The sequence below is a fragment of the Pleurodeles waltl genome, chromosome 3_1 (assembly GCF_031143425.1).
Source record: "Pleurodeles waltl isolate 20211129_DDA chromosome 3_1, aPleWal1.hap1.20221129, whole genome shotgun sequence".
In the NCBI taxonomy this organism is placed as follows: domain Eukaryota; kingdom Metazoa; phylum Chordata; class Amphibia; order Caudata; family Salamandridae; genus Pleurodeles; species Pleurodeles waltl.
This window is the reverse complement of record NC_090440.1, coordinates 1,611,116,361-1,611,138,472: the sequence shown is the minus strand read 5'-3', so window position 1 is coordinate 1,611,138,472 and position 22,112 is coordinate 1,611,116,361. Positions and strand designations below refer to the sequence as shown.

The 22,112-nt window shown below is 42.7% G+C and overlaps 1 protein-coding gene across 4 annotated transcripts in view; it reads left to right on the top strand.

Annotated features, from left to right (window-relative positions):
• The window catches only part of GALNT3 (polypeptide N-acetylgalactosaminyltransferase 3), a 681,517-nt gene that overhangs the window by 311,444 nt on the left and 347,961 nt on the right, over positions 1 to 22,112 (top strand). For all 4 annotated transcript variants that reach the window (XM_069225259.1, XM_069225260.1, XM_069225257.1 and 1 more), the window contains one exon: positions 13,652 to 13,801. In XM_069225259.1, the coding sequence (XP_069081360.1) occupies positions 13,652 to 13,801 (150 nt within the window). The remainder of the gene's footprint in view (positions 1 to 13,651; positions 13,802 to 22,112) is intronic.

Genomic DNA, 22,112 nt, shown 5'->3' with positions numbered 1-22,112 from the left:
TACTCGTTGGTCCCACAGGGTCATGCAATCAAATTAATCAAATTGTATTCCAACTTTTCAGTCTTAACTTAAACTTTTTTTTAACAAATTCTCTTGCAGAGAGATTTTGTGGATTAACTCGTGCCTTAAACATGTGGTTCCTAGCATATGATAGTCCAGACAAGTCACTCTCAAATATTAGATAGGGTATGTATGTAATACACTGGCAAAATTTAGGGTCCTCTGAGTATGGCCTAGTTGGCCTGTAGTCAGCTGCTGGAATTTGTGCTGGACAGTCATCATACTGGCCACACTACTCCAGTGGGAAATAGTTGTTTCTCCCACACCCTCGGTGGAGCTCCTTTCACTTGTGTCATTTGAAAGAGATCAATAGCATTGCCAATAACTTCTTTGGAATAGAGTGGATGGATACTATATTGTTCATATATTTCTTCTGATGTGGATCAATCCACTTTTTCAATCTGTCTACTAACAGAACCATTTCACGCTCCATAGAACTTACATCTCCAACAGCATCGACATTTTTGTAATAAATATTTTTTTATTTCAGGTATAATGTGGCTTTTTTACTTTATTAACATCTTCTGACTTTCCGGATTTTTGTAGTTTTTTTTGTGAGCACACCATTTACTAGAATGTTAAGTGGTTCATCAATATCTCTCACTGCACCCACAGTTTCAACATTCTGTTTATATCTAAAAGTGAGTAGACAACTTTTCCTTTAATGCGTTTCTGTAGCTCTATTGGTGGTAGTTTCCCAGTCTTTGGTTCCATAAAAAGTACTGCCTGAAAAGGGTCTATATATTGTATGAGAACTGATTCATAAATATATAATTGTCAAAGTTCTTCTCGAATAGACCCCAATTCTAACTTGTTATGTAGTGCTCTGGATGGCTTTTTGTTATCCTCTAACTTATCATATCAATACTTACATATATTTTGCCGTGTTGACGAATCAAAGCGTTTGCCCACAAATAAATATACACCAAATTCTTGCAACTTTTTTCTTTTTTCCTGTTCAGTTTTTGAGAATACAACTTCATTGCAAGTTTGGCTTTTGTGGTGAGTACGTCAACAACAAATACAAACACAATTTGGTTTCTCTGAAGAAAGTTTCCAATGTTATTATATGTGTCCTGTTCCTCTACCTCTGCACATACCCAACTCCTCGTTTTCACAGGACCAAAGAAACAAAACTCAACATCTCTACAGACTTTTCTACATCACATCTACTAGTGTACCATGCAGTAGAGCTTTATTCATCTCTCCTACAGATAAGGCAGGAGTTTTCACAAAGTAAAGTCTCCTAACTAAGTTTCCCATTTTATTGTGATGAGCAGCTAACATTCTGAAGTGATGAAAGGTGCTTCTACACACTTTCTTCAATAAAGACGCCAGTGAATGCCCCTGTAAATTAGTATACCTCCTCACTCTACAAGGATCTAATCCTTGCAAAATTACATTTTTCCGCTTCACACTTCTATCTGGAAATTGATGTAGAAAATGTCTTAATATGTCAATAGATTCCTGCCGAACACTACAAATACTACTACAGTTTCATTTGTATACAGGGACATGTCTACATCTTTCTTGTACCTTTTCCTGCTATCACTTCCTCTGTATTCCTCTGAATCATCTCCTCTTTTGCAATAGGAGTACCTTCTTTTACCTTATAGCATCAACCAGTTTTTTCAGCTGCACGCAAAAATGTGTTCTCTTGGAAGTAGTTTTCTTCATTAAAGAAAGGCTTAGTAGTAGACATATGCTTTCATTCTCTACAAAACTTACTTTTATTCACAAGTCTTTTTTTTGCTTCTTCTCTTCATAGACATCCCTGTTTTATAAAGTGTTATTATTCTGCTCAGTATCAAAATAGATAGTTCCGTCTTTAAGGCAAATGCTTTATCAACTATATTTTCAGTATGTTGTTTTTGTTTGACTCTGGCTCCCTTCTCCTTTTTTACTGCCTCGTAGGTCATGCCAGATTTGGAATCACCCTATGAAACATTCGTGCTCGTATGTCCTTAAATTGTCTTCCTGTTAAAGCATCTGTTTTCTTATAACATTTATTATGTTTAACCCCTTCGCTGCCAGGCCTTTCCCCCCTCCTGTGCCGAGCCTTTTTTTGGCTATTTGGGGCTGTTTGCACTTAGGCCCTCATAACGTTTTGTTCACATAAGCTACCCTTGCCAAATTTGTGTCCTTTTTTCCCAACATCCTAGGGATTCTAGAGGTACCCAGACTTTGTGGGTTCCCCTGAAGGAGACCAATACATTAGCCAAAATACATTGAAAATTTAGTTTTTTTTTTTAAAAATGGGAAAACAGGGCTGCAGAAGGAAGCTTGTGGTTTTTCCCCTGAAAATGGCATCAACAAAGGGTTTGTGGTGGCAAGATCCCCATCTTCCCAGCTTTCAGGAACAGGCAGAATTGATTTAGAAAACCCCATTTTCAATACAATTTTTACATTTTACTGGGACATACCCCATTTTTACTATTTTTTGTGCTTTCGGCCTCCTTCCAATTAGTGACCAAAATGGGTGAGAAACCAATGCAGAATCCCAGAAAGCTAAACTGAAAAGTATACAACATTCTGAATTCAGCAAGGGGTCATTTGTGTAGATTCTACAAGTATTTCCTACAGAAAATAACAGCTGAAATAAAATAATAATGAAATTGAGGTAAAAAAACAGCCCTTTTTCTCCACGTTTTACTCTGTAACTTTTTCCTGCGATGTCAGATTTTTGAAAGCAATATACTGTTACGTCAGCTGGACTCTTTTGCGGGGATATATAGGGCTTGTAGATTCATCAAAAACTCTAGGTACCCAGAGCCAATAAATGAGCTGCACCTTGCAGTGGGTTTTTATTCTATACCGGGTATACAGCAATTCATTTGCTGAAATATCAAAAGTGAAAAATAGGTATCAAGAAAACCTTTGTATTTCCAAAAGGGCCACAAGATAAGGTGTTGAGAAGCAGTGGTTATTTGCACATCTCTGAATTCCGGGGTGCCCATACTAGCATGTGAATTACAGGGCATTTCTCAAATAGACGTCTTTCTTACACACTGTCTTACATTTGGAAGGAAAAAATGTAGTAAAGACAAGGGGCAATAACACTTGTTTTGTTATTCTGTGTTCCCCCAAGTCTCCAGATAAAAATGGTACCTCACTTGTGTGGGTAGGCCTAGCGCCCACGAAAGGAAATGGCCAAAACACAACGAGGACACATCACATTTTTTCACAGAAAACAGAGGTGTTTTTTACAAAGTGCCTACCTGTGGACTTTGACATCTAGCTCAGCCGGCACCTGGGGAAACCTAGCAAACCAGACCATTTTTGAAAACTAGACACCTAGGGGAATCCAAGATGGGGTGACTTATGGGGCTCTGACCAGGTTCTGTTACCCAGAATCCTTTGTAAACCTCAGAATGTGACCCAAAAAACACCTTTTCCTCTCATTTCGGTGACAGAAAGTTCTGGAATCTGAGAGGAGCAACAAATTTCCTTCCACCCAGCGTTCCCCCAAGTCTCCCGATAAAAATGGTACCTAACTTGTGTGGGTAGGCCTAGCGCCCACGAGAGGAAATGGCCCAAAACACAACACGGACGCATCACATTTTTTCACAGAAAACAGAGGTGTTTTTTACAAAGTGCCTACCTGTGGATTTTGGCAAACCAACCCATTTTTTTAAAACTAGACACCTAGGGGAATCCAAGATGGGTTGACTTATGGTGCTCTGACCAGGTTCTGTTTCCCAGAATCCTTTGTAAACCTCAAAATGTGAACAAAAAAACACTTTTTCCTCTCATTTCGGTGACAGAAAGTTCTGGAATCTGAGAGGAGCCACACATTTCCTTCTACCCAGCGTTCCACCAAGTCTCCCAATAAAAATGGTACCTTACTTGTGTGGGTAGGCCTAGCGCCCACGAAAGGAAATGCCCCAAAACACTATCTGGACACATCAAAATTATCAAATACAAAACTACCTGTTTTTGCAGGGGGGCACCTGCGTTTTTGGTCCTGGGCTCAGCAGCCTTCTAGGGAAACCTACCAAACCCAGACATTTCTGAAAACTAGACACCTGAGGGAGTCCAGTGAGGTGTGACTTGTGTAGATCCCCCAATGTTTTCTTACCCAGAATCCTCAGCAAACCTCAAATTTAGCTAAAAAATCACACTTTTCCCACATTTCTGTGTGGGATCACCGCACTGGGACACATTTCATACCACCCAATGTTCCCCTCAGTCTCCCGGTAAAAATGGTACCTCGTTTGTCTAGGTGGGCCAAGTGCTTGTGAAAGGGAAGAGCCAAAAACATGTCGATATTGAGGGGGAACAAAGAGGGTCCAAAAGGGCAGTTTGCAAAAAAACATTTTTAGGCTGACAAGTGCAGCAGGATTGTTATCGGTTTAGATGAGACAATGCTGGGTGGTAGGAATTTTGTGGATTGCTGCAGATTCCGGAAGGTTCCATCACAAAAACGTGGGAAAAATTTGTGATTTCCAGCAAAGTTAGAGGTTTGCAGGGGATTGTGGGTACAAAAATGGTGCGGGGAGCATGTGAAACACACCACCCTGGAATCACCCAGATGTTTAGTTTTCAGATGTGTCTAGGTCATGTGGATTTTTCTACATGGCAGCGTCCCAAAGTCTATAAAGTCCAGCCCTCACCATTCCAAGTGGGACGATTTTGAGAGTAAGCCAAGTTCTCATGACCCAAATGTAAAACTAAAACCCAAAATAATCAAATGTCTTCTTGCTTGCTGTGGGATAAGATGTTTTAGAGTGCGGGGAGAGCTGAAAGACTGTTACCTCCTTAGTAGCCACCACCCCAATATTTTTTGTTTTAAAAAAAAAATCCCTGGCATCTAGTAGACTTTCTGACCCCCCCCCCGGGGTGTGGATCAGGGGTAATTACCCCATCTGCCCACTGATGGGCAGAAAAACTTTGGCCCCATTTATTTGGGGTGGGGGTATGGCCATACCCCCACCCTCTTATTTTTGAAAAAAAAACTTCCCTGGCCTCTGGTGGGCTTTCTGCCCCCCCTTGGGGGCAGATGGGCTTTCCAAAAATAGGCCCATCTGCCAGACCCGGAAGACCTGTCAGTGACTGGATTCATTGGACTAAAAGAGCACGAGCCCCAACCAAAGGATTTGCCTTCAACCGTTGTGTATCGTCACCGTTGTGTATTGTCACCAGAATAACAGCCGCAGCTGTGCAACTGCTGCAACAAAGAGGACTTTGAGGGATGTCGATCTATGTGACCAGGTTCGCCCTGCATCACCTGTGGCCCGAGGAACCCCCACAGACACAGCAGTCAACCACACCATTATAGAGCATCCTTGTGACCAGCTTTACCTGTATACCTCATCATCAGGACCACTCTGTTGTTTCCTATGGCGGTCTTGCGGTAAAGTTTGGAACTTGCTTTAAGGTCACTCTGGTGGCCAGGTAACTGTGCAAAGTATCCTTTCTGGTTCCCAAGACCTCATCCCTGCCTGATTTCATCACCCAGGCTGGGTTAGAATACTCCACCTAACTTTTTCAAACTTTCCAGAAGTTTTCAAACTTTTGTTTACGGTTGCATTTATAAGTATCTTAAAGTTCTAAAATTTGTAACTCTGGATTCCTCCAGTTGATTTTGATGATCAAGAGCTCTAAAAATGTTTCAAAATATGCTTTCCTTTCATAAATTGCTGTTGAGTCTTTTTGTTGTTGTGTGATTTTCTTATCCTACTATATGGTGCTGTTAAATGCTTTATCACTAAGTTCCTTTACTGAGCCTTATTGCTACCCAGGATTGAGCTAGCAGTTAAGTAAACAAGACTGTTCTTTCCCAAAGGGGTCTATGTGAGTGTACTCCACGATAAGACTACCTAGCCCTATCAGATAACACACCCAAATCCTCACAATATACAAAACATTTCAATGTGACACACTACTGGCCTCTACGAGGCCCTACTCCAATTTATAACTGTTTACTACCTATGCTATGCCAGTACACTACACTCCATGCCACACCAATTCCCTCTGTTGAACTTTAATCCACCCTACGCTACACCACTACACTCAACTCTGCTCCCTGTACAATACTTGAACTCACTCTTCTGAACAATAATCCACTCTATGCAGTTCCACTGTTTCACACACTACTGTACTCTGTGCAGCTCCATTCTACAACATCCTACTACACTAAATGCCTCCCCGACACTTCACTCCTTTCTTCACCCCTTCACTTCACTGTACAACACTGTACTATAATGTATGCTACTGTGCAACATTCTACTCCACTCTCCTGTAAAATACTCTAAGTTCACTATACAACACTGTACACACCTCTGTATGCCACTGCACCCTACATTACTCTACAACAGTACTCCACTCCACTGTTAATGATTCAGCACATTCTGTGCCGTTGTACCATTTAACACTGTACCACACTCTACAACACTGTACTATACACCATTCCAATCCACAACATCAACTGGACTGCATGCCACTCTACACTTCTGTAGTTTCCATCACTTTCCAATACTGTATGACACTGCCATATAACAAAGTACTCCAGGTTATGATGCTTTACTCAACTGTATGCTATGCCACTCCACTGTACTGCGCTCTGTGCCACTATAGTCTATGGCACCCCACTCTACTCTGGCACTTTACTCCACTCTACAATACCCCACTCCAGTGTACTCCAATTTACTACACTTTATCTCACTCTTACTATACTCCACTCTATGCCACTCCATTCCCACTCTACTCCGCTATATGCATCTCCACTCTGCAACACTGTACTACACTGCCACTCTACTGTACTCTATGCCCATCCATTCTGTGCTACTGTGCTACATTATATGACACTCAACAGCATGCACTCAACTTCTCTCTACGGCACACTTCTCCACTATATGACCTGGTACTCCACCCTGACACTCTCCTCCACTGTACCCTATGACACTGCACTAGGTGATACTCCACTCTCACACTCTACTCTAGTACTTTACCCCACTTCACCTTAAAACACTGTACTCCACTCTGACAGTGTACAACACCCTACTCTACTGTTGACACACTGCTCCACTGCACAACTCACAGCTCCAGTCTATGATACTTGGCTCCACTATATGAGACACCATGTTGCTGCTCTATATGATACTTTACTACACTGTACGATATGCTACTACTCTTTACTGTATTCCAATCTACAATACTTCACTCTGACAAATAGACTATACCACACTCTCTTCCACTGCACTGTACGACACTCTACATAACAACTCTCCACTTGTGGCTCTGGATTTTAGGAATTGAAACACATTTGTGTTAAAACTTTTAAAAAAGCATTGAAATTCAATTAAAAAAACAAAGGTTAAAGCTTAGTTATATTCAGGAAAACTTATTTTCCCCCTATACAAACCATGTTTAAACTACACAGACTTATAACATTCTAAAGTTCTAGTTATAATGTTTCTTAAACCCCAGATAATAAAAAGTGGAGGCTTTTTCTTAACAGCCTCCACTTTTTATTATCCTGAATTTTATTAATCCATTGTCTAAGCCGTAGCTCAAATATTTAACTCCTGTTTTCTAGGAAACAAATTTTGGGCCTATTTACTGTAAGACTGCTTGCTAGGAGAGTGTTTAAGACATCCTTGTAATGTTGCAGATTGGTATTCCAACCTGGGCTACTAAGTATGACAGGGTCATCTAGGTGTGCATGTGAATATTTCTGGAGTTATTCAGTAGTCTTCTAATGATGGCAGTGCACTTTGTATTCCAAAAAACACAAAAACGGAACAATCCTTTTTCGGTGGCAGTGGTGTTTTTATACCACCAACAGAGAGAGATAAAGTGGGAGGCTATTTTTGGAAAACGCACCAGCCTCTTAATCTATCACATACACAAAAGAGGTGCGGTCCCGACTATACACAGTACTTGAAATACTATTTCGAGCCCCACTGGAAGAGAATACATTTCTTACAGACTATCACTACATCCACCTAGTTATCTAAAATCATGGATTTGGACAATTCCAAGAATTGGATGAGGAGGGCTCACTCACATAATGTGACATGCTTCATCATAGCCAACCTCTTGTCCCCCTGGTAAGGTGATACTATCAGGGCAGTCTCAACCTCAGGGGGGTCTTACCTGAGGGAGTTCTTAGATATTTACTATTCTGGACAAATTACCAGAATCCAGATAACTATTGGTCAAAATATCTGACAGTAAACAATAAGATATCTCTTTATTAAGTGGTACCCTCAATATGATTTAAAAAAAATATATTAGATAAAAATGGAGGACAATGTTGGGTACAATGGCCCTTATATGCCTCACTTATGCCAACATGTTTCTGCCCATTTCAAGGCCCATCCAACTCGGGGGCATTCATCAGGGCTACAGCAGATCCCGCCTGCATCACTATTTATAATGTGCTAAAGGAAAGGACCCACATTCACATACCCTCCAAAGGTTGATTCACCTAATAAAGCGGATAGAATATAACACATTAGACCAACACTATTACACAGCAGATGAGTAGTATTATAGTATCTTTGCCAAACATAATACTATTTTAGAGTCTCCTATTTGAGTATATATTACTCTGAGAGAGAACACCAGTGGCAAACGTGATAACACACACATACTAGGCTTTAAAAATTGTTCCACTACACACGTAAGGAGACAAACACATGCTGCTTTTATTAAATCAGTCATTTGACCTAATCTCCTAAGGCCCTGTGACTCATGGTCTGTAGGGGGTGGGCCCCTCCTGTAGTCACACACTGAGTGGGGGTAGACACAAATAAAAGCAGGTAAAATGCCATATTGACCATACCATTATTGTGAATTAACTGGACCGTTCTTTATGTCAGGGGAAGGGGAACAAGAAAGGGCAACACACACATGCAGGTCATGTGAATATTTCTGGAGTTATTCAATGGTGTCAGTGTACGTTGTATCCCAAACAACACACAAAAACAATCCTTGTTCGTGGCAATGTTTTTTTTATCACACTTCCATCTTACAAGAGTGTGCAGATACCCATTACTTAGATTTGGTTTTCCCATAGACTATTTTGTTAGTTGTTCAAATAGGTCATTATCTTGTTGGACTTTGGACATATAGGAATCTGGAGCTCATGCCTGTTTTTAGTTGTGATTTGGTGTGGGAAAAAGTCCTCCTGGCATGATATGGCATAGTCCACAAGATCAAGTATGTAACAGTTCACAAGATTGACTGGTTCCAAATGGCATATGATGTACAATGGGTATTGACTGGAAATATTATTGCTCTAAGGGATGGTTCTGGAAAAGTGCCCCTGAGAAGCCAGTCTTGTTTTTTTACTTAACAGGTGGGACATTTTTAAAAGCATTTCACTGTACAAGCATATATCCCATGTCAATAACAATGTTTTTGACAACTTTCGTAAGTTGTCTCTATCTCTTGATGTGTCACCTTTTGAATATATGCTAGTTGTAAAACGTGCTCTCTGCAATAACTAGGAACTAACTTTTGAACTTCCGGTCTCTTATCAAATGGTCAATATACCTGTGATGCATATTTTTTTTTTTTTTTACATTTAACACTAAATTTACATTGGCAGTGACAATACCCATCTAGTGCCACAGTGGGGTATGTGGTTTCCTCCTCTAGATCAGGAGAAGGTGCCTGAGCTCTCAGAACGAGCATTGAGAACTGTCTGTTGCAATGAGGCTCATGTGGTTTCTGCATCATTGCTAAGGCTTGTGGACTTTAAGGCTGTGGACTTTTTTGGACATCCTCACCACCTCGGGGCTTTTGTGACAGCAGCACCAGCACAGTGGATCTAGGTCTCCATCAACTCACATTGGATGTTTGGTTTTTTTCTGTTTGCCTGTGCATCCTGGAAGACAAAGTTGTGATAGTTAAACAGCTGCTGCTGACTGTGTTGTGTTAATCAATCAGGAATTAATAAAGTGCAGAAATCACCTGTGGGGGTCTCAAGGCGCTGAGGTTGCTTACTGCTTTGTGGTCATCTGTTCATTTGAACAGCCAGGTATTGAGTTCTTATCTGAATTGAAGGAGCAATGAGGCAGTTCTGAGGCGCTGGGCAAGGTTGTTCCAAGTTTGGCCACCAGGTGTGAGAAAGAGCATCCTCCGCTGCTGCTTCTGCAGATTTAGGAGGTGTCTACAAGGAAGAGGGAGGTGGATCGTAGATGTCTAGTTGGTTGGTGGAAAGTCATGCTTTTGTTGAGGTATGCTGGTTCTTCATTGTCCAGGGCTTTATATGCGTGGGTCAACATCTTGAAATGGCATCTCTTCTGGATCGGGAGCCAGTATAGCTTCCTGAGTCGGGGTGTGAGGAGGGTCCATCTGGGAAGGTTGAGGATGAGTCTTGCAGCTGAGTTTTGTATTGTCCGTAGTCTCTTCAGGAGGTGTGTAGTGATTCCTATGTAGAGTGTATTCCTGTAATTCAGCCTGCTGGTGATGAGGGCCTGTGTGACAGTCCTTCTGGTGTTCACTGGGAGCCACCTGAAGATCTTGCGGAGCAGTATAGGGTGTGGAAGCAGGCAGATGAGACTGCATTTACCTGTTTCTTCATAGATAGCTTGCTGTCTAAGATGATGCTGAGGTTGTGGGTTTGGTCTGTCAGGGCAGGGGATAGGTCACATTAGCAGGCCACATGCAGTGTTTCATGGCCAGGTGTTGTTCTCAAAGATGAGGACTTCCATCTTTTCTGAGTTGAGTTTGAGACAGTTGTCCTTCTACCAGTCAGCGATATTCATCATATACCTGTGGAAGTTGGCTTTGGTGGTGGACAGGTCTTCTGACAGCGAGAGGATGAGCTGGGTGTCATCGGCGTAGGAGATGATGTTGAGTCGTCCCGTCTGACAGTGTCGGGCAATGGCGTCTTGTACGTGTTGAAGAGGGTGGGGCTGAGGGATGATTCTAGGGATCACCACAGATAATCATCTTGTGTTCTGAGGTGAATGATGGGAGGTGCATTATCTTAGTTCTTCAGGGGAGGTATGAGACAATCCTTTTGAGGGTGTCTCTCAGACAATAGGTCAGTAGTTTTGCAATATGTAACACATGCCCACATTCGTTAAGCGTGTTGGATTGGGAATTCTTCTGGGACTTCACTTTCTAGCATCCCACATCTCATGTCACTGTTCCTGCAGATCCCAAAATGTATCAAACCTGAATTCCTATTCAACTAGTCCGGACCCCAGTTGGCCTATTTAAAAGCCCCCCTGAAAATGGTGTGCATGGCAGGTTGTATGATGGGGCAGTGAAAGGAACAAACTACCTGTGTTGGTGCAAATGGCTCAGGATCATCTTCAAGAGACTAATTAGTTAACAAAACAGCCCTTCATGAATGAGCCAACTACCACTGAAGGTTCCCATGTCATATCAGCAGTTAGAGGAGATTTTCCTCAAGTTATAAGGAGATCCCAGTTTGACAAACATGTCATGTGCTGAATATATGGTTTATCTCCCATCACAAACACATTGCTACAAAAACAGTACAGTACTCATGTGCTTTTAGAGTTTACACTGTGTCTTGTCTAAAGGCGCTGCCCTTCTTCTGTAAGTCACTTTTTATATATACATCAAAAGTATAACCACTGGTACAGCATACTTTTGTGCCCTCTGAGGATAGCGTCTTGAGTATTATAACAGTGTGGCAGGAAACATTTTCTTTGTAAACTGAAGCGTATGGGGAATGACAATACATATCTTGGCCTCAGTCCTGAGATAAACCAACAAAAGCTGTTCCACGCAATAGGGCAACCCAGTAAATCCTCAGGAGACTGGGTACATATATCCAAAAGAAAAGGACTCCTAAAGGAGTAATTTAATGAGAAACCACACAGTTAGTGGATTGGCAAATACAGTATCCAGCCCTTCACTCCAATGTATAATACATTTAGGGCCAGATGTAGCAAGCATTTTGCATGGTGCAAACTGCAAAAATCGCAGTTTGCGCCATGCAAAATGCCGATTGCAATGCTCATTCACAATTTGCGAGTTGCTACCGACTCGCAAATAGGAAGGGGTGTACCCCTTCCTATTTGCGACTTGCATCGCTATGCTAAATTGCTTTGTGACCGCGAATGTGGTTGCAAAGCAATTCGCAGTTACCACCAGCGTCACACTGGTGGTAACCCACTCACAAAAGGGAAGGGGTCCCTATGGGACCCCTTCCCCTTTGTGAATGTTGCCAAAAAGGGGTTTTCAGAGCAGGCAGTGGTCCAATGGTCCACTGCCTACTCTGAAAAACCGAAACCAAATGGTTTCGTTATTTTTTTTTATTTTGCAACTCGTTTTCCTTTAAGAAAAACGGGCTGCAAAATAAAAATAAAAAAACTGCTTTATTTAAAAAGAAGTCACAGACATGGAGGTCTGCTGTCTTCAGCAGGCCACCATCCCTGTGAGTGCAGGGACTCGCTATGGGGTCGCAAAATGCGACCAACCTCATTAAAATTAATGAGGTGGGTCTTTGCGACCCCATAGCGACTCGCAGGCGGTGTCTGAAACACCGTTCTGCATCCGATTTTGCGAATCGCACTGGCTCGCAATTTCCGATTCGCAAAATCGGACCTACCTACATCTGGCCCTTAGTTGGTTATCCAGTACCAATGGTCACCACGCTGTCAAAGGTCACAACTGGGGTTTTAGGAAATTACTGTGACCTTTTAGAACAGTAGGCTGATGCTGGTTTTAGATTTAGGGCCTGATTTAGATCTTGGCGGACGGGTTACACTTTAACAGACGTAACAGTTAATGCATCCGCAATTTCCATAGGATATAATTGAATCGTAATATGATGGGCAGGATATCCCTCACATTTGTGAGAGCATAACCTTGTCTGCTAAGATCTGAGTCTGGCCCTTAGATTGTTGTCAAATAAACTCAGATGTTTGTCCATGTTCTTGAAGCATGCCTTGTTTAATTCAGCTTAATATGAATTATGAATGTAACTATTTGGACGTAATATGTTTTGGAGGGTGGGATACTGTATTTACCAATCCGATAACTGTGAATCCTCGTTAAAGTACTCCGTTAGGAATCCTTTTCTTTTGCACAAAAGAGTGTGGACAGGAAAAACAATGTTGGGAGCATAGTAAAGGGCAGGTGGTTCTCTTAGAGTCACAAAATGCTAATCACAGCAAAAATACGTTGACAGACGTTAAAAGTTCAGTAGGAGAAAGGATAATTGACACTATGGGGGTTATTCTAACTTTGGAGGAGGTGTTAATCCTTCCCAAAAGTGACGGAAAAGTGACGGATTTACCACCAGCCGTATTACGAGTCCATTATATCCTATGGTACTCGTAATACGGCTGGTGGTATATCCGTCACTTTACCGTCACTTTTGGGACGGATTAACACTCCTCCAAAGTTAGAATAACCCCCTATGTGCCCAATTTAAAGTCATACCCGAGGTAATTGTTGTGCTACAGAAAGTTATGCCTATACATGCAATTGTTCGATTAAATTAGAACTGCTAGGAATCCTTTATACCAGTAACCCCATTCACTTGTTTCATAATGACTCATGTTTCATGGACTAAAAGAGTGCACTTATAGTTTGTATATATTCACAATGGTCCCTTATACGTGTTCAGGAGCATTTGTTTTTCCTTCCTTCCCAGAATACCTGCACGATAAGCTTGACGAGTATGTTAAACAATTGCACATTGTGAAAGTTGTTCGGCAAAAGGAAAGAAAAGGTCTCATTACAGCACGGCTTTTGGGAGCGTCTATCGCGACAGGCGAAACATTGACGTTTTTAGACGCACACTGTAAGTATATCCGCTATGAAATAGCTAGCTCATCTATATAATGTAAAGGATGCAAACAATTAAAACATATGCATATATCCCGACCGTCTTTAGATTGCAGGTTTAGACAGAATAAGCATATTGATATGTCATAGTGTGTTAAAAAATAGTCCACATTCACATAATATTGTTTGACATTATACACAAAAAAATATTAGGAATTTGGCATTCTGAGTAAGCCAGCCATTATTGTATGGCTTTTCAAGGTTGCTTTGATCAGTTCAAGCTCAGAGTAAACATGCTTACAAAAGCTAAGACATCCAACCTACAAGAACATTCCCTACTTAGTGAAGCGTCTTTTATTTAGGGCATTGCATCAATGTATGCTTTTGCTTTTTCATATTTAAAAAACAGATACATCTTTACAATATATATGTTTTGTTCTAGTGACAGCAGGTCAATAAGTGAATCCTATTGGTAAAATGATATTCCTATGTCTGGATTCTAAATCACGTTATTTGTCTTCCCAACCTTTGTAAACAAGAATAATCATTGGCAAAGCCAGCAGGTCTCACATTTGAAACCTTTTAGTTTTGTTTATGCTTGTTGCAAAAACTGAACACCATCAAAAACAAAAATAAATAGTTGTGTTGCTAATGCTGAAATGAAAAGCCGATTACTGATACACTTATGCGTCATGACGCTGTGGCAGAAAACAAAATATATATATAAAATTAAGTCTTAATTTGGGTTTTCAGGATGCAGGACACGCATCCTGATGTGATAAATTAAAAATAAAAACATATAAAAGGTGTGCAACAGTGAGGAGTAGTGTTTCAGGGAAGGAAATGAAATCTGAGTGTGTAGAGAAATATTAAAACTGAACTAAGCTTGAAAGCAATGGTGTTAGAAATGGGATCTTTGGTTGGCAGTCAGGTTACCCCTGTCCTCACTTTAGTCAGGGTAAGTCACACACAATCCAAATTATCCTGTGCCCACCCTCTGATAGCTTGGCAATGAGCAGAAGGCTTAACTTAGAAGGCAATGTGTAAAGTATTTGTACAATAAATCATGCAGTAACACAGTAGAACACCTCAAAGATACACCACACAGTGTTTAGAAAAATATATAATATTTATCTGGATAAATGCAGGTTAGAACAAATAAGATGCAATAAGTATATGTTGAAATATCACTGTAAAAATGATATAAAGTGTCTTTAGTCTCTTAAAAGCATCAAATGTCTCTTGCAAGCACAAAGTACCTGGTTTACGTTCAACTTCTCCACATGGTACCGCAGAGGAGGAGAAGCGTGGAAAACGAGGAGGTGTGCGTCGATTTTTCCAGTGCACACAGACGGTGCGTCATTGATTTTTCATGCAGGGAAGGCTTTGCATTGATTTCCGGCACGTGGACTTAGTTCCTCTTCGGGTTGCAGGGTTTTCAGATGCCCGGGGACGATACGTTGAAATCCGGCGCTGGCAGGACAAAGTCATAGGGGCTGCGTCAATACGGTGGGCGTTGCATAGAAATTCCTACCTCATAGCAGGCGCTGCGTCGATTCCTCTCAGGAAATTGGGCTTTGTTGTTCAGGCTCGGCTTTGCGTCGATCCAGTGGGCCGTGTGTCGAATTTCCCATCGCTACACTGGCACTGCATCGATCTTCTCCTTGCAAAGTCAGGCTGCGTCGTTCTGGTTCGGCGTACAGTGATTTTCTCACTGTGATGCAGGCTGTGCGTTGTTTCTGGCAGGCTGGCAGGTTTTGTGTTTGGCTTGCCGTCCAGGCCTGAAGGAGATGGCGTGCGGCCTCAGTTCTTGCGGGTCTGGCTCTGGCCGAGGTAGGCGTGACCCCTTCCGGTAGCTACGGTGCTGTTGACAGTTATACGCCACTACAGTCCGTGCCCCCCAGAAGGAGACCCAGAGAAAAAAAACCATAGGAAAAAAAAAACTCCAGACGGGAACTCCCTGGAAGAAAAGGAGGACACAAGGAAAATCCGAATCTTGATGCCAGGAAAAATGCAGGAAGAACAGGAAAAAACAGGAGCCAAAACTGGATTCCAAAAAGAAGACCAGCTGGAGCGTGACCACCACCGGAGAAGTGTTGCAACGCAAAGAGAAGAGAATTCAATGCCCTTATATACCCCTAGACAGGAAGTGACAAACAGGAAGATAAAAAATGGCCATCTTGGATTGGGAAGGGGTAATAGGACTAGATAGGAAAAACACCATAGTAAGAAGGGAAGCAGGTGCGTGCAGGGAACCAGAGAAGAGAAAGGTATACTGGGAGAAACAGGAAAAATGGCTTCCCAAAGTAGAGAAGAAGGAGAAGGCCAAGGAGTGGAAACCAGATGAGTGGAAGGCTGAGGGGGGGAGGCCCGGAGGGCTTTAAATTATAATCTGTGTGCCTCGCAAAGTGCGCAGCGAGAACTGAAGCCCAAGTCTGGGCTCCCCTCAAATGGACCGTGGCCCCCGCCGAGACCCGACGGCGCCGTGTGCCCCCGTGATGCAACAGTAGGTCCCCCCCTGAGACCCCAGGTTTGTATGGAAAAAGGCAGAAAAAAACTATGACTAAGAGAGGGGCACGCACTGAAGAGTCATCCTCCCAGGAGCATTCACTCATAGGATAGCCTTTCCAATGGACGATATATTGAAGGCATCCACAGAAATATAGGGAGTCACAGATCTCCTGGACCTTGTATTCCGGTACGTTGTCTACCAGTTGAGGAGGAGGATAGGGGAACTGCCTTTGAAATGGGTCAGGTACATATGGTTTAAGCTAAGATACCTGGAATACTGGATGTATTTTCCAAGTCCGGGGTAGACGAAGACTAACAGAAATAGGATTGATCTTTTGAAGAACCAGAAAAGGACCATAATACCAGGGTTTAAACTTATTTTGGATTAACCGGAGAGGTAAAAACTCGGAGGAAAGCCAGACCTTACCATTGGTTTGATAAGACAGAGCCTCTCAACTTCTCTTGTCAGCCATTCTTTTCATGTGTATCTTAGTTGCTTGAAGATTATACTGTATGACACGTTGTATGGTGCGTAGTCGTCGAACAAACGTTCTGATTCTCTGAGTATAACAGGAAAGGCCTTAGGATGAAATCCATCTGAGCAATAAAATGGGGAACCTTAGAAGCACTATGCACTGCATTATTATATGAAAATTTGTCAAGAGGTAAGTGCATGGACCAGTTAATTTGCGTAGCATTGCAAAAACTTTGTAGATATTGTTCAAGTCCTTGATTTAACCGTTCAGTCTGTCCATTAGTCTGAGGATGAAAACCAGAGGAAAGAGACACGTCGATCTTGAGTATTTTACAGAATTGTGTCCAAAAGCGTGAGATGAATTGGGAACTACGGTCTGAGACAATGACTTGTGGGAGACCATGAAGTTGAAAGATTTCTTGAATAAAGATTTTACTTGATTCTTTTGCCGTGGGTAACTTTTTTAATGCAGTAAAATGTGCCATTTTAGTGAATGAGTCTACTGTCACCAGTATTACTCGATTCCCAGTTGAGGGAGGCAGAGAACACATGAAGTCAGTGGATACAGTATGCTATGGAGCCGGTGCAACTGGCAAGGGATGGAGCAATCCTGCTGGTTTATTATGAGATGTCTTTGCTTGTGCACAGATAGGGCTGGAAGTCACATAGCTTTCAGTGTCTGCCTTAAGAGTGGGCCAGCAAAAGGAGCCCAGAAGGAGATCCTGGGTGGCCTTGATTCGGCGATGACCTGCAATTGGGGAGTCGCGGCACATTCGTAGGGCTTCTGTTTGGACTGTTTTGGTTGGAAGGAACAAGGCTTTCTTGTGGTAATAATATTCCTTATCCTTGCGTAATTGTGGACGTAATTTATTCATTTCAGTCTCCCCTAGATTGGAATACTCGGATTGAACTTTGTCAAGAAAGGATCGCACAACCCCAATGATTTTATCAGGTTCAATTAAGTTTTGTGTAGGAGAATCACTACATTCCGGATAGTGTTGTAATAAGGCATCAGCCAGAATGTTTTGGGAGCAAGGGATATACGTGATATAAAAGTCGGATTGGCTGAAAAAGAAAGCCCATCGGGCTTGACGACTATTTTGACATTTAAAGTTTCTTAAACACTGCAAATTCCGGTGATCAGTTCTTGCCTCAAAAGGTTCTTTGGATCCCATAAGAAATTGTCTCCATTCTGTACAAGCCATCTTCAAGGTAAGCAGTTCACGTTCGAACACTGAGTAATTATGTTCAGAGTCAGCGAGTATGTGGGAAAGGTAAAAGACGCGATGTTCTAACCCATCATCACTTTGTTTTTGTAGCAAAGCGGCCCCTATTGCTTTTTCTGAGGCATCTGTGACAACAATGAATTGTTTGGTGGTATCTGGATGCCCTAAAATAGGAGCTTGAGTGAAGGCGTGTTTTAGCGTTTGGAAGGCTGCCTCCACATCTTTGGTCCAATGAAAACTTTTCCATAGATTTTCTTTCTTAAGGGTTTGTTATTTGACTGGTCTGCTGGGCGAAATCAGCTATGAATTGACGGTAGAAATTGGCCAGTCCTAGAAAACACTGGGTTTCCTTGATGGAAGAGGAAGATGGCCAATCTAGAATGGCTTGAACCTTGTCTGAGTCCATTGCAGTCCCTACTTGGTTGATATGGTACCCTAAGTACCTCACTTCAGTCTGATCAAATTCACATGCTGGCTTGCAGAATAGATGATGTTGCCTAAGCCTCTCTAGGACTTGGAGTACATGTTTAGTGTGTTGCTCAGGGCATATGGAGAAGATAAGAATATCATCTAGACAGACAACCACTAAATGGTGTAAAAGGTCAGAAAATATGGCGTCCATGAATCTCTGAAATATAGAGGGAGTGTTAGTAAGCTCGAAGGGCATTACCCGACACTCCAAATGGCCAAAAGGGGTTCTGAAGGCAGTCTTCCATTCATCACCCTCTTTTATCCTTAAAAGATGATAGGCTCCCCTAAGATCTAATTTGGTCAATCTCTTTGATCCTCTGATGGCTTCTAGAATATCTTTGATGAGGGGCAGCAGGTAGCAATCTTTAGTGGTAATCTTATTTAATCTTCGAAAATCTGTGCAGGGGTGCAAGTCTTTTGTCTTCTTCAGTACGAAAAAGGGGGGAGCCCCGGTGGGAGAAGAGGAAAGAGCAATCAGACCGTTCTGTATATTCTCTTCTAGGTATTCTTAGAGGATCTTCTTCTCAGACTCAGTAAGAGAATACATTCTCCCAAATGGGACTACAGCATTGATTTCTAAAGGAATGGCACAATCATATTCTCTATGAGGTGGAAGTACTGGTTTATCAGGTTTTTGAAAGACGTCACCATATTCCAGATAATGACTGGGTACTCCTTGAAGGAGGTTGATGGAACAGTTTACTTTAGGTGAAAACATTTTCTTCGGGGACCAATATGTTCCTGCTGAGTAACAGTGTTGTTGACAAAATTAGAAGGATAGAGAAATGGTTCTAGTCTCCCAATTAATGTAGGGATTGTGCCGGGTGAGCCATGGGATACCTAGAATCATGACATGATTCGCTGAAGAGATCAAATCAAAAGAAACATATTCCTGATGTTTCCCGTATTGTACCAGAAGCTAACAGAGAACCATGCACAGTATGGACTTGTTCTAGTATGTCCTTGGGTACCCGAGGAATCTTCCTTTCCAGAGCCCAGGTTTCATCTAAGTAGATACCACTGGCCCCACAATCCAACAAGGCTAAAGCTTTTTCTTCTCGGCCATCAGCTAATAGTAAGGAAATAGGTCAAATTAAAAGAGCTGTTATTTCTTCTCTGGAGGAACAGATGGAAGATATCTTGGAATATTCCGTCCTCTCCTTTCTCAGAGAGGACGGGAGCTGGCATTTCCCAAGGGCCTAGCCGGACGAGCGGGACAAGCATGAATTAGATGACCGGAAGCACCACAATAAAGACATAGGGCCAGATGTACGAAAGGATCTTACCCATTCTGTGTCTATGGGAAAATGTGTTCGTACATATGGCCCATAGTCCCTTACTTTGTCTAGTCTCACGTTCACTAGAAGATAAAGGTCAGCGAGCCATGTCGATTTGCATAGGTTCCTCATCAATAGTTCCTCTAGTTTCAGGACGAATTTCTTCGGAACGATGAGGAGGTGCACCTGTACTTACGGAAGATGGCATACAATTATTTTTCTTTCCTATTCTGCGTTCGTGAAGGCGATATTCTATGGCGAAAATTAAGTCCCTCAAACTCTGGAGATACTCTACTCTAGCAGAATGCACTAATTCGTCTTTGATCACCTCCTGCAGTCCTCTTCGATAAAGAGTAACAAGGATACATTCTACCCAAGAGGTTTCCGCTGCCAGTTGCCTAAACCGCGTGATGTATTGTAAGACGTTCTGACTCCCTTGTTGGATGTCGCATAAGGCTTCTTCTGCAGAAGTTTCAAGTCCAGGACACTCAAACATTTGCTTAAAGGCAGCGATGAAGGTGGGAAAATTAGACAGACTGGAATCATTGGAGGTTACCAGAGGAGTTGCCCAGGCTAAAGCTGGACCGGAGAGGGCACTGATTAGGTGTCCGACCTTGGTCTTGTCTTGCGTAAATTGTGACAGTCTAGATGCAAAATAAACTGTTAGGACATCTAGGAATTCTCGCAGTTTGTTAGGATCCCCTGAAAACGGGGTGTAGAGGCTGATACCTTGGGAACATCAGTGGTCCTGTAAGTTAAGGCTTGGCGTAGGGCGCATTTTCGTTTCGTAGCTGTTGTAGTTCCTGGGCTTTTTATTGGATAGTTGGGAGCAAGGACTGGTTTGCTTGTTCAGTACTTGTCGAGGGGTCCTCCATGGTGCTGGACCACAACCAGAGTTTTGGGCGTTGCAATATGTCAGGTTTTGTCTTTGGCTTACCGTCCAGGCCAGAAGGAGATGGCGTGCAGTCTTGGTTCTTGCAGGTCTGGCTCTGGCCGAGCTAGGTGCGACCCCTCCCGGTAGCCACAGTGCTGTTGACAGTTATACACCACTACAGTCCGTGTCCTCCAGAAGGAGTCCCAGAGGAAAAACCCCGTACGAAAAAAACCTCCAGATGGGAACACCCTGGAAGAAAAGGACGACACAAGGAAAATCAGAATCTTGATGCCGGGAAAAATGCAGGAAGAACAGGAAAAAACAGGAGCCAAAACCGGATTCCAAAAAGACCACCAGCTGGAGCGTGACCACCACCGGAGAAGTGTTGCAACGCAAAGAGAAGAGAATTCAATGCCCTCATATACCCCTAGACAGGAAGTGACAAACAGGAAGATGAAAAACGGCCATCTTCGATGGGTAAGGGGTAATAGGACTAGATAGGAAAAACACCATAGTAAGACGGGAAGCAGGTGCATGCATGGAACGAGAGAAGAGAAAGGTATGCTTAGAGAAGCAGGAATAGTGGCTTCCCAAAGAAGAGAAGAAGGCCAAGGTGTGGAAACCAGGTGAATGGAAGGCTGAGGGGGGGGAGGCCCCGAGGGCGTTCAATTATAATCTGCGTGCCGCGCAAAATGCGCAGCGAGAACTGAAGCCCAAGTCTGGGCTCCCGTCCCCGCCGCATCAGGGAGGACGGCATGAGGACAGAAAAAAGAGGCGTGGTGGGCTGCGAACTGACCAGGTGGCACCTCGGGTTCCCGCGACGCAACACAGGCTGTGCGTTGATTTTTGCTGCACAGAGAGTTGTTCTTGCAGGAATGAAGTCTTTTTGGTCCTGAGACTTCGGGGAACAGGAGGCAAGCTCTATCTAAGCCCTTGGAGAGCACTTCTCAGCACAGCCAGAGAGCAGCAAGGCAGCAGGGCAACAGCAAGGCAGCAGTCCTTTTTTAGAAAAGCAGTCAGGTGAGTCATTTGGGCAGCCAGACAGTTCTTCTTGGCAGGTTGCAGGGTCTGGTTCTGTTCTCCAGGAAGTGCCTGTGACAAGAGTGTCTTGTCAAGAAGTGTCTAAGTTGGTAGGGTCAGAGACCCTACTTAAATACCCAAATGTGCCTTTTAAGTGAGGGAGACTTCAAAGAGTGGATTAGAAGTGCACAAGGTCCCTTTCAGTTCCATCCTGTTTGCCTTTGTGTGAAAGCAGGCTTCCGTCCTTTGACATGTAAGTGTCAAGGCCTCCACCTTCCCAGCCCAGGAAGGCCCATTCAATATGCAGATGCGTGCAAGTGTGACTGAGCATCCTGTGTTTGGGGTTGTCTGAGTGAATGCACACGGGAGCTGTCAACTAAAAATAGCCAGACATGGATTGGAAGGCACAGAAAGATATAAGTGTAGAGAAATGCTCACTTTTTTCAAAAGTAGCATTTTTAAAATAGTAATAT